The sequence below is a fragment of the Culex quinquefasciatus genome, chromosome 3 (assembly GCF_015732765.1).
Source record: "Culex quinquefasciatus strain JHB chromosome 3, VPISU_Cqui_1.0_pri_paternal, whole genome shotgun sequence".
Taxonomy (NCBI): domain Eukaryota; kingdom Metazoa; phylum Arthropoda; class Insecta; order Diptera; family Culicidae; genus Culex; species Culex quinquefasciatus.
In genome coordinates this window covers 9,922,706-9,938,846 of record NC_051863.1, presented here as the reverse complement: position 1 = coordinate 9,938,846, position 16,141 = coordinate 9,922,706, and the positions used below count along the sequence as shown (strand labels likewise).

Here is a 16,141-nt window from a genome sequence, read left to right as displayed (position 1 = left end):
GACACTAGAGCTGCGGTATTTTTTACTACCTAAGCTCAGAGTTATTTCAAAACAAAATTCACAGTCTTTTTAAAGACTACCTGAGTTATTTTCCAAAATTCTAAACAGTCTTTTCAAGACTAACCCCACCTGAAATTTTGTTGTATTTTACAAACGAAGCCATCTTTTAAAGAGAACTTTGCTTGCAAAATGCGTCAAAACAAAGGTAAACGCAAATCTTCTGAAGATTTGGTCGTTACGTCGGTGAAGCGTTTGAACGCTAAACCGGCTAACGGAAACAGAAAAAGAAAACAGCCTCTTCTGAGGTCTGATTCTGATTCTGAATGTGAGGTCAATCCTCCAATTCCATTGACAAACAGTTTCGGTGTTTTATCCGAAACTGACGACAAGGAACCTTCTCCTCGTACTGAGCCTTCTGCCGTCGAGAAACGAGTAAAGGCTCCGCCAATTGTAGTGACTTCCGTCTCCGATTTGTCCAGCTTTCGAGCGCAACTGAAGAATTGCAAGGAAACTTGCAATTTGAAAGTTTCGTTCCAGCTTGGTCGAAGTGGAGAATGTCGCTTGTTGACGGAATCTTTACAAGATCACCAAACTTTTGTTGGTTATTTGAAAAGCCACAAACACAATTTCTACACGTATGAGACCAAGAATGCTCGGCCATTCAAGGCGGTCTTGAAAGGTCTCTCCAACGACTTGTCGGTGGATGAGATCAAAAACGAACTTAAGGTGTTGCTTGGCTTTGCCCCATCCCAAGTAATACCAATGAAGAAAAATCAAACGGGAATATTTCTCGCTTTGGTTTGACTTCACAATTTTATCTGATTCATTTCAACAGAAATGAAATCAACAATTTGAAACTTTTGGACAAAGTTCAGTTTTTGTTCCATGTACGGGTAAAGTGGGAGCATTTTAAGAAACATGGCGGTAATGGCCAGAATCTGACCCAGTGCCGGCGTTGCCAGGCATTCGGTCACGGTACTGATCATTGCGCCATGGTTCCAAAATGCATGGTTTGCGGGGATTCTTCTCACGACAAGGACAATTGTCCTGTGAAAGAAGTCACCCAATTTAAATGTGCAAATTGTGGTGGAAATCACAAATCAAATTTCTGGGATTGCCCCATCAGAAAAAAGGTTTTGGATTCTCGTGCTAAGCATCAGCCGAAATCCAAACCGAAATTTTCTCAAAGTCAGGTTGTACCTGCATCTTTAAATCAAACGTTCGTGCTGTCTCACTCGAACAATTCTAGAAATACCCCTACCGTGGAAAAGTTAGGTAACAACAATGGCATTTCTTATGCTAACGTCGTTTCGGGTTCGGGTTCATCCACGAATTTTAAATCCTCTACCAATTTTCAAATTGGGCAGGTACCTCAAATTTCATTTGAAAATTTTTCTGCTGGCAACGCTTTGGGATCTTCTGATCTCGGCGATGTTACGTTTGAAAAAATGACTTTTTTGCAAAACTCACTGTTTGGTTTGATTCAAACAATGAGTAATGCTACATCCATGATGGAAGCAATCCAGATTGGATTAAAATTTGGGTCATTCCATCTGAAGCGGAACAGCATTTGAAAATTACCCTCTCCGATCCTGCTCAAATTTGGCAGAGCTGTTGATACTAGGGTATATTGCCCTATTTTGGACCTACTATGCAAAGCGTCAACATATTTCGCATAGTTCTCAGGAACGGTCTAACTAATTTGGCCCGTTTCAAGATTGTTTTGTGCCTTAATTTATGCTTAACAAAGTGTACTATTGAAAATTTAAAATAAATTAACCATTCCATTGTAATAAGCATTTCAAGTAAAACATTTTTTGGATGCTTTTTGGACTTATTGAATGTATTTTGGAGACATCGCTGAACCTATTTTGGACCCACACTCTGATTGGTTGAAATTTGGACAACTCGAATTGCGGCGTGCGGCGGCAACACGCACACTTACAAAAACTCGGTTTGATAAACCAAAGGGCCTATCCACGATTATAATTTGGAAAATATTTATTTCAGAAATTAAACAATTATGAGGAAACAATGGATTTGAATTTGAAAACGTGTTTTAATCATATTGAATGGAAACTCACGCATCTTTAGCAGGTCTCTGTCCTATTTACAATTTGGATATTCTAACGACCTAATTGTTCAAGCATTAGAACATAAAAGACAACCCGTTATTACTCGCAATAAAAACACCTTATCATAAAATTAAATGAATGACACAGATACATAACAAGTTACAATGAAAAAAGGTTCTAAATTTTACGCAGAGCTTTTGTTCAAATATTATTAAACAATCAAGAAATTTAAAAGGGAGATTATAGCTTGCAACTTGGTGTAAAACTTTCTCATCTGTCTTGATAAACTTTACAGTTGCTTGACAAAAGTTTAACTATATGTTGTACTTTAAAAACATTGTAATATGTATTTGAAAAAATCTTTGTTTGACTACCAGGGTGCCTTTGATAGTCATAGTTTGTCTTGTTAAAAGCAGATTTGAGGTTTTCAAACATGATTTTTACTTCGAACTTACCATCACTTAGGTTGCTGATATAATTTTTAAGAAAATCATTTATGTCAATACTTAGTTAATTATGTTTATAAGCTTTTTAATATAATACATATAAATTTTAGGTAATATTGTTAAAAATTCAGAACTTTGCCTGAAATTCGTTGAAACTAGTTTTGTTTATTAAATTATGGATTTGTATAACATGTATAACTGAATTTAAAGAATGAATCAAACGTTTTCACATTTTATATGAAATTTGGTTTTACTGGAAATGCCTTTAAATTATGAAATTTTTTTAAATTATGTTTCAAAGACAAATAATATTTAATAATATTTATATTACTTATTTTACCTTTTCCTAGTACCCTTTTCCTAGTAGAAAAAATTCCGAAGAATCCGAAAATGCATTCCGTTTTACGATTCAAAATCATGTTCATTGAAAAAATCATGACACGTTGAGAAGATGAAAATAATGCAATTTATCAATAATTTCTTTGCTATAGTTAACTAACTTTTAAACTTTTCAAAATTTCATGAAAAGTTCTTCATGGGGTACTTTGAGCCCTTCTCTACCACGGTCAGTATGATTCCATACCATTCCGTACGTATTCAATTTTTAATCTTCATTTTGCGGAAAATTATCAAACCTATCAAAGTCACCCCGGCTATATGTCTCAAATCATAAAATTCATAATGTTAACATCGCATTAACCTCTTATGCTTACTTTTTCGAAGATTTTTATTTTTCTAGCTGGTTAAATTGTGTTTCTAACATGATTGACACGGTAAAATTTAAAAGTGTAATTTATTATAAACCAACGCTGTCAATTGTGAAAAAAATCGTTATAACTGTATTTGAAAATTATATATACAGTATGTAAAAAAAGTATTTACACCCCTTGGGCACTATGCACATTTTGTGATGAAACATGTAAAAAATTTAAAGTTTGACAGGAACCTAGTACTACGTTTTGTTCAGAAACTCATGCCAAACATTTTACTACAAAAAGCTCATGAAAAGATGATTTCTATAAAAAGTTATATAACAAATACTATTACGAAAATAAAAAGGTGCAAAAAAGTTTGTACACCTTTCGAAAAATTAACATAAATAATGTTATTTGTTGACAAATCACCATAAATCCAGTCTCCCAACTCCAAATAGGCATCCTTGACTGATTAAAGAAGAATTTGGATTGAATATAAAGTTTACTAACTACTTAGTATAAAAGTTTATATAACTCTGGAAATTCTATATAAAACTTATCTAAACCTAATTTTGCAAACTTTTAATTCAACTAAATGTCAATATATTACCATAGAATTGCTAAATAAACATTTTGGAGTGGGTATAACACCGTTTTGGGGTATTTGTATCGATAGAATAGATTTTCGTTGAAATTTCGTACCAACCCGGAATTACGTCGTAGGAAAATCCGCCGGCATCCGAAACGGTCCACGATTCACAAGTCAACCTATGTGGAATCGGAAAGGGCATAAAATTTCCGATCTTTTGATACCCATACATCTAGGTTTTCTATAAAACCTACGTTTTAAAATACCTAAGCAAAAACGTTGTTATGGTTTCGTTTGAGCAACCTGCCAAAAATGCATGGAATTTCGTAATTTTTGTTCTCGTGGATCAAACTTACTTTTTGCCCAGGTATTTAAAAACGTGGGTTTTAAAGAAAACCTAGATGTTTGGGTATCAAAAGATCGGAAATTTTATGCCCTTTCCGATTCCACATAGGTTGACTTGTGAATCGTGGACCGGTTCGGATGCAGGCGGATTTTCCTACGACGTAATTCCGGGTTGGTACGAAATTCCAACGAAAATCTATTCTATCGATACAAATACCCCAAAACGGTGTTATACCCACTTCAAAATGTTTATTTAGCAATTCTATGGTAATATATTGACATTTAGTTGAATTAAAAGTTTGCAAAATTAAGTTTAGATAAGTTTTATATAGAATTTCCAGAGTTATATAAACTTTTATACTAAGTAGTTAGTAAACTTTATATTCAATCCAAATTATTTTTTAATCAGTCAAGGATGCCTATTTGGAGTTGGGAGACTGGATTTATGGTGATTTGTCAACAAATAACATTATTTATGTAAATTTTTCGAAAGGTGTACATACTTTTGCACCTTTTTATTTTCGTAATAGTATTTGTTATATAACTTTTATAGAAATCATCTTTTCATGAGCTTTTGTAGCAAAATGTTTGGCATGAGTTTCTGAACAAAACGTAGTACTAGGTTCCTGTCAAACTTTAAATTTTACATGTTTCATCACAAATGTGCATAGTGCCCAAGGTGTAAATACTTTTTTACATACTGTAGATAAATATGCAAAAATCAGATAAAACTTACAAAAATATATTATCCATATGTATATTTCTCTGATTAGTTTGCAATACGTCTTAAAAGCCATCACGATCTCCGACACATTTTTGATTTTTTCTGAACTTAACCAAATTTTGTTTGTTTTCAAGTAAAGAGCATTTAAAAGACGTGCTGATGATAATTCAAAGCATTTTTTATTTATAATTCGTAAATTGATCGAGAACTAATCGAAATGACATGTTGACATGCGATGTTGACAGCTCCTATCACGGTGACAGCTGACGATTTAATGAACTAGACCCTTTAGGTTTTTCAATCGTTTCCCCTTCAATTCCAACAGGGTAGCCAGTTTGCATTTTTTGAAGCAAAAATTAAAAATATATGCGGCTAAATTGATGATAATGATGTTAGGACAAAAATAAATCAACATCAATTTAAATTTTGGGATACTTTGCAATCGGTCCTAACAATCATCTAAATCTCTAGCATCAATTTGCATTTTTATCGTTTAAAAAACATATTTTCATTGTTTCTGTAAATCATTTGCTTTTTAAAGCTTGGATTTCATTCAAATAATTACAGTAAAGAAATTCAATTCAAAATATTAAATAAAAAAATTTCAATCAATTTCAATGAAATATCGAAATAAATTGATAAACAAAACTGGCAACACTTTGTTATGCATGTGTTGGTGATAGCCTTGAACCGACGGCAAACTAGCTCCAAAAACTGATCCAACGCGGCTGATTTGAAAAAATATTTTGAAATGAGTTTTTTTCGATAGTAGAATAGTTATTTCAATGGTTTAGTGACGGAAAACAAGAAAGAATTGAATAAACAACAGTTATATTGCTCGGAAACCGGACGAAATTGCTTGGCGTCAGTGCAAAACAGAAAAAATCATCAAGGTGTCGCGAGCCAAATCTGATAAGCAACGAGGCCGGAATTTTTGGACCTAATCGATGTGGTAGGAAAATGAAAGGAAGTTCGAATGGCGTTGGAAAAAGTGGCTGAAAAAGCGGTAATAATCAAAAATTTTAACATTTTTGGAAGAAGTAAGATACAAAACGATCCTGCCTACACTTTCTGTTGGTTGGATTCAGTGAATTCTTACTTTAAAAGCCTGAACTACCTCCATTAATAAACATAGGTCCAAAATAGGTACTAGGTCCAAAATAGGGTCATATACCCTATCAAAACATGCAAGAATCCCGAATTTCATCCAAATCGGACCACCCCCTCCATTTTTGTACCTCCCCAAAAAATCGACTTTTTGGCGATTTTTGGCCAAACCTCCTAGTTTCAAACGGCGATAGCTCAGGAACCACAAATCTCAGAAGGTCGGTCTTGGACTCAATTTTGAAGGAAATTGGACGTAGAATCCATTTCCGTGATCAAAATGTTGATTAATTTATTTTTTCTACCTGTATTGTGCAATTGAAAACTTTAAACGGCCGTATCTCAAAACACCCCAACTTATTTTTTTATTTGACCTCACCATCGTGTTCCCGGCCAATTTTACATAAGAATCACCTATCGACAGAAATGAATATGTTTCGTTCCAGAGATATCGAATTTTAAAGTTTTGTGTTTTCGAGATTACCTGCATCAGCTTCATTCGCCGCATCTGCTAGAAGCACACAGGCGGGCTGATCAATAACTGCTACCAGGCCATTTATTGAAATAATATTTCATCATAAATAATCTTCATCAAATTGAGCAAAAATTAACTGTATAATACTGTAGGAAACTGAAGTTTAATCGCAAATGTTTATCTGCTCAAAAAAATAAATGAAGTGAATTTCTGTGTCAACCCACTGGACAGAGCAATGACGACACACAGTAAAGGGCAGAATTGGATTCCGACGGAGCGAGAGGAAAATGCAATTCTCGGATTAGTTTTCAAAAAGCCGTAAGAGCCATTGTTAAACAAAGTCCTTTTTGCATCGGTATTCGACCTACTTACGAAAAACCAATATCAAAATGCTCGAGATTGTTCATCTACACGTCCTTCAAGTGCCCCAAACTTAAAATAAATGAAATTTTGTTTCATTTTCTAGAAAAACGAAAATTAGTGTCAGAGGTCACAATGGCTCTTACGGCTTTTAAAAACTCACCGAGAATTAATCTTGTTAGTAACACTGAAAAATAAGTGCACGATACATTATTGAGTAAAAATATGAATTAAAATGAATAAAATTTGTTGATACGTTGTACTCTAGTGAAGGACGATCACAAAGAGTAGGAAAAGGATTTCTGGAATGTATAAAACTGAAAAATGAAAGAAAATCACAAAGTTTGATCTCCAAATTTAGTTGCGATGATTTCGACACCGTCCGAACAACAGTGTTTTTTTTCATCTATCATTCTTGGATTCTTGGAACACAATACGGCTGCTGTCCTCACGTATAAGGATTTTTTTAATTAAATGTACCTTGACCAAAATAATATTTTAATGAAATGGAGCTGGCTCACTATATAAAAATTGATTTAATATGATCAATCTAAACCATAAATCAGAATTATGGTAAAGTGTCAATAATAAACTATAATAATAATAATAATAATAAAGCAGGTTTTGGGGTTTTTGCTGAATGGCACTATTTTGCTCCACTTCATTAATTTTTTTGAGCAGATAAACATTTGCGATTAAACTTCAGTTTCCTACAGTATTATACAGTTAATTTTTGCTCAATTTGATGAAGATTATTTATGATGAAATATTATTTCAATAAATGGCCTGGTAGCAGTTATTGATCAGCCCGCCTGTGTGCTTCTAGCAGATGCGGCGAATGAAGCTGATGCAGGTAATCTCGAAAACACAAAACTTTAAAATTCGATATCTCTGGAACGAAACATATTCATTTCTGTCGATAGGTGATTCTTATGTAAAATTGGCCGGGGAGCACGATGGTGAGGTCAAATAAAAAAAATAAGTTGGGGTGTTTTGAGATACGGCCGTTTAAAGTTTTCAATTGCGCAATACAGGTAGAAAAAATAAATTAATCAACATTTTGATCACGGAAATGGATTCTACGTCCAATTTCCTTCAAAATTGAGTCCAAGACCGACCTTCTGAGATTTGTGGTTCCTGAGCTATCGCCGTTTGAAACTAGGAGGTTTGGCCAAAAATCGCCAAAAAGTCAATTTTTTGGGGAGGTACAAAAATGGAGGGGGTGGTCCGATTTGGATGAAATTCGGGATTCTTGCATGTTTTGATAGTATCAACAGCTCAGCCAAATTTGAGCAGGATCGGAGAGGGTAATTTTCAAATTTGCACTTTTTCGTGCACAGTTGAGATGGAATGACCCATTTGCGAATGATGTTGTTCTTACCCTGAAGTTTAATCATGGATCTAAGTAATTCCATCAATATTATGAATTTTAAAGCTCGCTCTTTAAAAGCGAAAGAAAATGATTTTTTCAACTTTTTACGAGTTCATAACGTGCATGTTGCTGTTATAACCGAAACATTTTTAAAAACTGGCACTTATTTGAAAAGTGATCCAGATTATAAAGTTATAACTAATAACCGAATGAATCGAAATGGCGGTGGAGTTGCAATAGTTATCCACCGTAGTATGACTTATAGCACGTTACGTGACTTTAAGTTAAAAGTTATTGAAAGTTTGGGCATTGAACTTGAAACTTCTTTTGGGAAAATTATGATTGCAGCTGCATATATGCCTTTCCAATGCACTGGGGAAAATAAAAATTATTTCAAAGGGGATTTGAATAAACTTACTCGGCATAGATCTCGATTTTTGATCATCGGTGATTTTAATGCCAAACACCAATCTTGGAATAATTCTAAAGTAAATTCCAATGGTAAAATTCTGTTCAGAGATTGCACTTCTGGTCTTTATTCGGTTTTATACCCGAATGGGCCAACTTGCTTTTCTTCTGTTAGAAATCCATCAACAATTGATTTGGTGTTGACAAATCAAAGTCAGTATTGTGGTCCTTTAGTGACTCATGCTGATTTTGATTCTGATCATCTTCCAGTAACTTTTTCACTTTCTCATGAAGCAGTTACCAGACCCAATAGTTCTGTGTTTAATTACCACAAAGCTAATTGGGACAGGTATCAGCATCATATTGAGAATAATTTAAATCATGATTTTGTTTTAGAAACCAAAGCTGATATTGATTCAGCCTTGGAATCTTTAACTAATGCAATTTTGGATGCTAGGAATATTGCTATTCCTAAAGTCCAAGTCAAATTTGATTCTCCCATTATTGATGACGATCTTCAGCTTCTGATTCGTCTGAAAAATGTTCGCCGAAGACAGTATCAACGTTCTCGTGATCCTGCACTGAAGCGAATTCAAAAGATTTGCAAAAGGTTATTGACCACAGATTCACTCTCCTGCGAAATGAAAAGTTCGCAAGAGATGTCGAACAAATTAAACCTTATTCCAAACCTTTTGGAAACTTTCAAAGGTTCTTAAGAAACCTCAAAACCCATCCCTTCTTTAAAAGATGGTGATAATATTCTATTAACTAATGGGGAAAAAGCTCAAAAACTTGCTCAGCAGTTTGAGAGTGCTCATAATTTCAACTTGAATGTTTTGAGTCCTATTGAAAATCAAATTTCAATAGAATTTCAGAATATTGTTGAACAAGAATTTTCATCAGATGAAGTTTTTAATACGGATCTGAATGAAATAAAATCTATTATCAAAAATTTAAAAATATGAAAGCCCCTGGTGAGGATGGCATTTTTACATTTTAATTAAAAATTACCAGAAGCAACTTTAAGTAGCTTGGTCCAAATTTTCAACAAATGTTTTGATTTGGCATATTTTCCCAGTAGTTGGAAAAATGCCAAAGTAATTCCGATTTTGAAACCGGATAAAAATCCTGCTGAAGCCTCAAGCTATCGGCCCATTAGTTTGCTTTCATCTATTAGTAAATTATTCGAAAGAATAATTCTTAATAGAATGATGACGCACATTAATGAAAATTCAATTTTCGCTGATGAGCAGTTTGGATTTCGCCTTGGGCATTCAACTACTCATCAGTTGTTGAGAGTTTCAAATTTAATTCGAAGCAACAAATCTGAGGGCTATTCTACTGGCGCTGCTCTTCTTGATATAGAAAAAGCATTTGACAGTGTTTGGCATAAAGGATTGATTGCGAAATTGAAAAGGTTTAATTTTCCGATTTATATCGTGAAAATTATTCAAAATTATTTGACGGATCGTACTCTGCAGGTATGTTATCAGAATAGCAAATCTGATCAACTACCTGTACGTGCTGGCGTCCCTCAAGGAAGCATTTTGGGTCCAATTTTATACAATATTTTTACTTCTGACTTGCCTGATTTGCCCCCAGGATGTCAGAAATCACTTTTTGCTGATGACACAAGCATCTCCGCCAAAGGCAGAAGCCTTCGTGTCATCACAAGAAGATTACAAAAGCTTGGATATTTTCAATTCTTATTTGAAAGAATGGAAAATTACTCCAAATGCTGCAAAACTCAACTTATTATTTTCCCTCACAAACCAAGGGCTGATTTTCTTAAACCAAAAGTCATCACATTATAAAGATGAATGAGGTAAATTTAAAGTGGGAGGATCAAGTGAAATATCTTGGACTTGCTTTTGACAAAAACCTTACTTACAAGGATCACATTGAAAGTATCCAGGTTAAATGTAACAAATATATTAAATGTTTGTATCCACTTATTAACAGGAATTCTAGACTTTGTCTCAAGAATAAACTGTTAATTTATAAACAAATTTTCAGACCTGCCATGCTTTATGCTGTGCCGATCTGGACAAGCTGTTGCTTAACCAGGAAGAAAAACTTCAGAGGATTCAGAACAAAATTCTGAAAATGATTCTGAAACTTCCTCCTGGTTCAGCACCAGTGAACTTCATCAATTAGCCGAAGTAGACACTTTGGATGTTATGTCCAATAAGATAATTGATGCATTTCGACAAAAATCATTGCAGTCTTCAGCTGCATTGATCCGCTCTTTATATAGTTTATAAGTTAGTTTTAAGGTATCCCTTTTCCCTTGTGTACATGTAGGACCTCCTACATTTGAAATCACTGAATAGCGAAAGCTACAATATTTCATGAATAAATGAAAGTTGCTAGTATTTAAAATTGAGGTGAAAAGTCATCGTTTGTGATTGGACACTCAATAATATTTTAACTGAATGAATGTACATGGAAAAGAAATTTGAATAAATATAAATTAAAAAAAAAAAAATCCGATAACTTCAAGGTTTATTCAACTTATGACACAACTCAGTGCTGTTGGCACGCAGTGTCTACTTGATCGCTTCCGTTTTCACTTCAACGGAAATTGAGTAGTTTGTGAGGCAGCTTTCTAGCAAGATTTACATCTTTGGTTCTGGGATAATGGTTTTGTGAAAGCGTCCTTCTTTGCAGATGATGGCCTAGCTTGAACAAACAGATGATTTAAACCCTGCAAAAAAAAGTTTGTAAGAATTATATAATTTTTTGTTGACGATTCTAAGAATTTTCGGCACAAATGACACCAACTGATTTCAAACCAAAAGCGTATCATTCAAACATTATTTAATCGCCCGCGCAAATCCCCGCCGCTCAGCGGCAGTCACTTGACCTTGGCGTGACGTTCGGCACCGCCACCAAGTGCCTTCCTGCGCTGGCCAAACATGTGCAGGTACATCTGCGGAAAGAGCGGCAGATAGCCGAGCGCCATGATCCAGGTGAAGTAGTAGAACGAGAAGGTAAAATTGTAGCGATTCGGCATCGCCACGCTCCACATGTCCGTGCTGCCGATGTAGTCCTGGGCCCAGTAAACGCTCAACAGCTCGCCGATAAATCCGCCCGGGTACAGCGGAATGAACATGGTGTACCGGAGCCAGGTCATGAAGCGTGGAACCCGCGCCAGCGCCAGGTGCATCAAGTAGTAGCTGTACCGGATGGTTTCCGCCAGACTCCAGCAGAACACGCACAGCGGAACGCCCGGGGACAGCTTGCCGGTGGGGGTCGCATCGATTGCCGCCACCACCACCATGCTGCGTCCGAAAACTTGCGCCAGCGTGATGAGTGCATTACTTGGGACGAGCCGGAACAGAGCGTGAAAGAACTGCGATAAGATTGTGTTAGTGATTTATCGCGGTTCAAAGTTCAACCGATCGCTCACCTCGAGGAATGAAATCACCTGGAAAAAGTACACCGCCGAACCGACTCGAGCCCACAGGGCTTCTCTGGGTTTGCCTTCGACGAAGAAGTGCAGCACAAACTGGACGAAGATGTAGAACCACCTGCAAAAACAAGCTTGTTTTAGTTGAGTTGCAACCCTTCAATTGCCTCGCGAAATTACCCGAGAAACTGCGCTAAGTTGTAGAGGATCAAGTACAGCTTGACAACCGCACTTTGCTCCTTCTTGCGATCGGGCATGATTGCAACTGCACTCGGCAGCACGAGCAAGCAAAAATGAGTTGCAGTTTAATTTATGAATACCTAATGAGAGCACTTTTCCTCCTTCGAACGAAATCGTTCGCCGGCTTCAAAATAGTGAACGAACTTGCATAACAAAAACAACACAACCAAAACATGCCAGGGCTGCCAACGTTGACGTTTCGAAATGAACCCACAGCGTTCATTCGCCGAACTCGTTCAGCTTACTCACGCAGTCATTCGAAATCCGAAGTCACGTCAAGATGGGAGCGAGCACCAGGACTGGCAAATTTGCCGTCGGCTTTACGGCGGTCGCGTTCCTGTTTATCCTGATTGCGTTCGTGTCCCCGTACTGGCTGCAGACCGATGGCCGCCTGGAGAATCCCAAGTTTCACAATCTGGGTAGGTTTCGAGGCTTGCTGAGCTTTGGTTGGGACTCCAGGGTGGGGTGTGTCACTCGAGTGAATTCGATTAGTCTCGGACGCGACTACTGCGATCTGTCATCGAGCGTAAACAAACTTTAATGCTTCTTATTTTAGGCCTGTGGGAACTTTGCCTGAACGACTTCCAGGACATCCACCGGTTCTACGACACCCGCTTCTCCGGCTGTATGTGGATCTTCGAGGAGGAGTACTACATCTTGCACGATTACATCCTCCCCGGGTTCTTCATAGCGGTTCAGTTCTTCTTTACGCTATGCTTCACCCTTCTCCTGCTCGGAATCCTCATGACGCTCCTCTTCCTGGTTTGCTCCAAGGACAACGATCGCTACATCATGCTGTTGCTGACGAATGGCACGACCATGGTCGTCGGAGCCATCTGCGGCCTGATTGCCGTCCTAACGTTCGGATGTTACGGGGACAGCCGCGACTGGATGCCCAACTGGGAGCACAACGGCATGGGGTGGGCATTCGCGCTCGGCGTTGTCGGCGTGTTTGCGCTCTTCCCGGCCGGGATCCTGTTCATCGTGGAAGCGCGACGGGCCACCTACCGCCGGCTGAACAACATTGCCAACGGCGAGATGGCCGCGTACACCATGGACGAGCGGAAGTACCGTGGAGGGCATACCGATATCTAAGCGGGGGAGAGCGAGTATTTTTTTAGATTTTAGACTAGGAGATGCGCAATTCTCAGCGACGAAGGAACGAATGAATATCAAACTAGATTTATGCGATTAGGTTAAGCTATAGAGACAGAGATAACGCTTCACATTCCGTCCGGATCGTGCGTAAGGGTCACGATCAATGTATTTTGATGCAAATTTTTATCTTTAACGAAATAAAGAGTTTTTAAATAACAAAAAATACGAGTCGGTTCTGCTTAGCACCATGACAGCCGTCCATTACTGGCCGCTACACCGTGCACCAGAGTCAAGGAAAATGATTTGGAAGACGAAAAGAGTGGATGCTTCACTTTTTTAAGGGGACAAGGGAAAATCTCCACGATATCCCTAAATAAGTTTCGCCTGGAGCACAATTAAACATGAATAGTTCAAAAATATGTCTTTTGAACATTTTCCGAAAAATGTATTTCTATATTTCATAATTTTGATACATATTCAAACATAAAATGCAAGCTTAGTTTTTAGAAAAAAAAAATATATATATTCGCTCTACAGCATTGCCTTGGTGTTCTCGATTGCGAGATTCCTACTCGAAACTAGGTGTCCGAAGGCTTGAATGTTGAGACAATTGCAAACCTCTTTTTACACCTAAGCTTCCATCCACCCCGGGATTCGAACTGACGACCTTTGGATTGTTAGTCCAACTGCCTACCAGCGACTCCACCGAGGCAGGACCCAGGGAGACGACTCCTACACCTGGATTGAGCTAACGACCTAACCTTCTAGGTTAGACCGGGGCCAACATTTACTTCCCCGTCCGACGGAAGGCTTGGTCAGACAAATCTCGTCTCGAAAAATGCCGCCGGGACCATCTGGGATCGAACCCAGGCCGACTGGGTGAGAGGCAATCACGCTTACCCCTATACCACGGTTCCCGGCCAGATGATTTTCAATAACTTCTGAAAGTTTAATGAAGATATTTTGTGACTGAACTGAGTAAGATACGATCACAATTTTGCCATGCGCAGAGCGAACTGTCAAACTTTATGAACGTTTTTCTGTAAACACCAAGTTGATTTACAGGTGCTACGGTATCTCGAGATGGGATGGACCAAATAGGCTGAAATTTGGGGTGAAGACTCTCAAGACATATCCTGTGTGCATGACGAAGTCCGATTTTGAAATTTTACTTTCTTAAAAAATACAAAAATCAAAAACTGTCGATTTCTTCTATGAAAAATGTAGAAATATTTTCATTTGATTTGGCCGATTTGGTCAAAGCAGTGTTGAGATATAGTGGAACCCGTTTTTTTAAACTGCTAACTTAAAATAGCTATATCTCGGCAATGGTACATCCAAATGTCTTCATATTAATTTTGTTAATAGATAAAAATGTAAATTTTAATGCCCTGTAAAAAGATTCGAAAAAAAGTTTGAATGTGTGCTCATACCAACCTCTGACATTTTTTACGGTTTACATGTGTGTAACCCCTTAAGTGATATTTATGTACTTTTTTGCAGACGTATCTCATTTATCTGTTTGAAAACTATATCCGGATCCACCATCCGACCCATCGTTGGTTATGTAATCGAAAGACCTTCCAAAATATTTTTCACCTATTTCGTCATTTTCTAGTTTATACACGCTCCGCGTAAAAAAAAATCAGTTATTATTTTCAAAAAATCGCATTTCGGAATCCTGTTTATACAACTTCAAACGAAATACGGTTAAACATATTTTCAAACATAGGCCTTTTGGTCCCGAGTCCGAAAAGCATTTAAAGATTTCATACGACCATTTCAAATCGACGTCGTCGTGCTATCATGTCGCACCCGCCATTTTGACGTTCCGAGAAAAACGCGTTTTAATGTTTGACCTTGAATAAACAAAAACGAAAGCACGCAATGTAAACAATAACAAACACGTTTTGTTTGGCTGACCATTCTGTGCATTGTCCCGAAGTTTGGTTGAAGTTGGTTGCTGGAGTCCCGAGTTATAATTAAAAATGTTTACGGTAGTCTAACTTGTACGTGCGTCAAACGCATCCTGACCTGAAATTCCTTTGCCCTTTGTCGCATTTGCATCAATTTTCAGGGAGTGACAAGATAGCACGACAGGATTGAAACTTCTTTTATATGTAGAGTGACAAAAATTTTCGGAGCTTTTTTGGTTTTCATTGAATATCTCAGGATTGAAATCGAATTTTGGGGATCTGTGAAGGTCAAAAGATGAGGCATTGTGAGCTGCACAAAATGGCGTTCTTAACTCAATTTGGCCCAAAATGCACGTACGACAAGTTAGCACGATGGCGACGAAATGTCAAGCTAGATTTTTGAAACTTTAAAATAGTTTTCCTTAAAAATCTATCTGATCATTTGCGTCCAAAAGGGCAAAATCGGTGGCAATGGCGTGGAGTTATGATCATTTGAAAAATGTTGGTTTTGCGAAAAATTTACCAAAATGCCAATACAGCGTAGGTGACTGGAATGGCAAAAAATACGGGTCCAATTATTTCAGTTTTAAAACTTTAAAAAGAGAAGAAGATATTTCTGGAGTTTTTTTAAAAGGTCCAATAAATCAAATTTTCAGATATTGCTTTTTGGGTGTTTTTTAATACCCCTGACTCAAGGCGGTTTCAAAAACACCCAAAAAGCAAAAACTGAAAAAATGGTTTATTGGACCTTTTCAACAAAAAAACTCCAGATTTATTTGTTGTTTTTCATACGATTATCCGAAGGTATGTATGGGGTTTTGAATAATCGAAGCACGATATTTTTTCTGATTTTATTATTTTCTTGCTTTTAACATAAAATTT

At 37.1% G+C, this 16,141-nt stretch overlaps 2 protein-coding genes across 2 annotated transcripts; one reads left to right on the top strand and one right to left on the bottom strand.

Annotated features, from left to right (window-relative positions):
• Positions 1–11,380: 11,380 nt before the first annotated feature.
• Positions 11,381–12,415, bottom strand: LOC6043882 (very-long-chain (3R)-3-hydroxyacyl-CoA dehydratase hpo-8). The gene is made up of 3 exons (XM_001861436.2): positions 12,186–12,415; positions 12,006–12,126; positions 11,381–11,948 (listed from the first exon to the last, which is right to left on the bottom strand). The coding sequence occupies exons 1-3, from the start codon at positions 12,260–12,262 to the stop codon at positions 11,451–11,453; spliced, it is 696 nt and encodes a 231-aa protein (XP_001861471.1). The 5' UTR covers positions 12,263–12,415; the 3' UTR covers positions 11,381–11,450.
• Positions 12,416–12,479: 64 nt separating this feature from the next.
• On the top strand, positions 12,480–13,566 carry LOC6043888 (transmembrane protein 182). The gene is made up of 2 exons (XM_001861435.2): positions 12,480–12,664; positions 12,802–13,566. The coding sequence occupies exons 1-2, from the start codon at positions 12,526–12,528 to the stop codon at positions 13,338–13,340; spliced, it is 678 nt and encodes a 225-aa protein (XP_001861470.1). The 5' UTR covers positions 12,480–12,525; the 3' UTR covers positions 13,341–13,566.
• Positions 13,567–16,141: the final 2,575 nt, after the last annotated feature.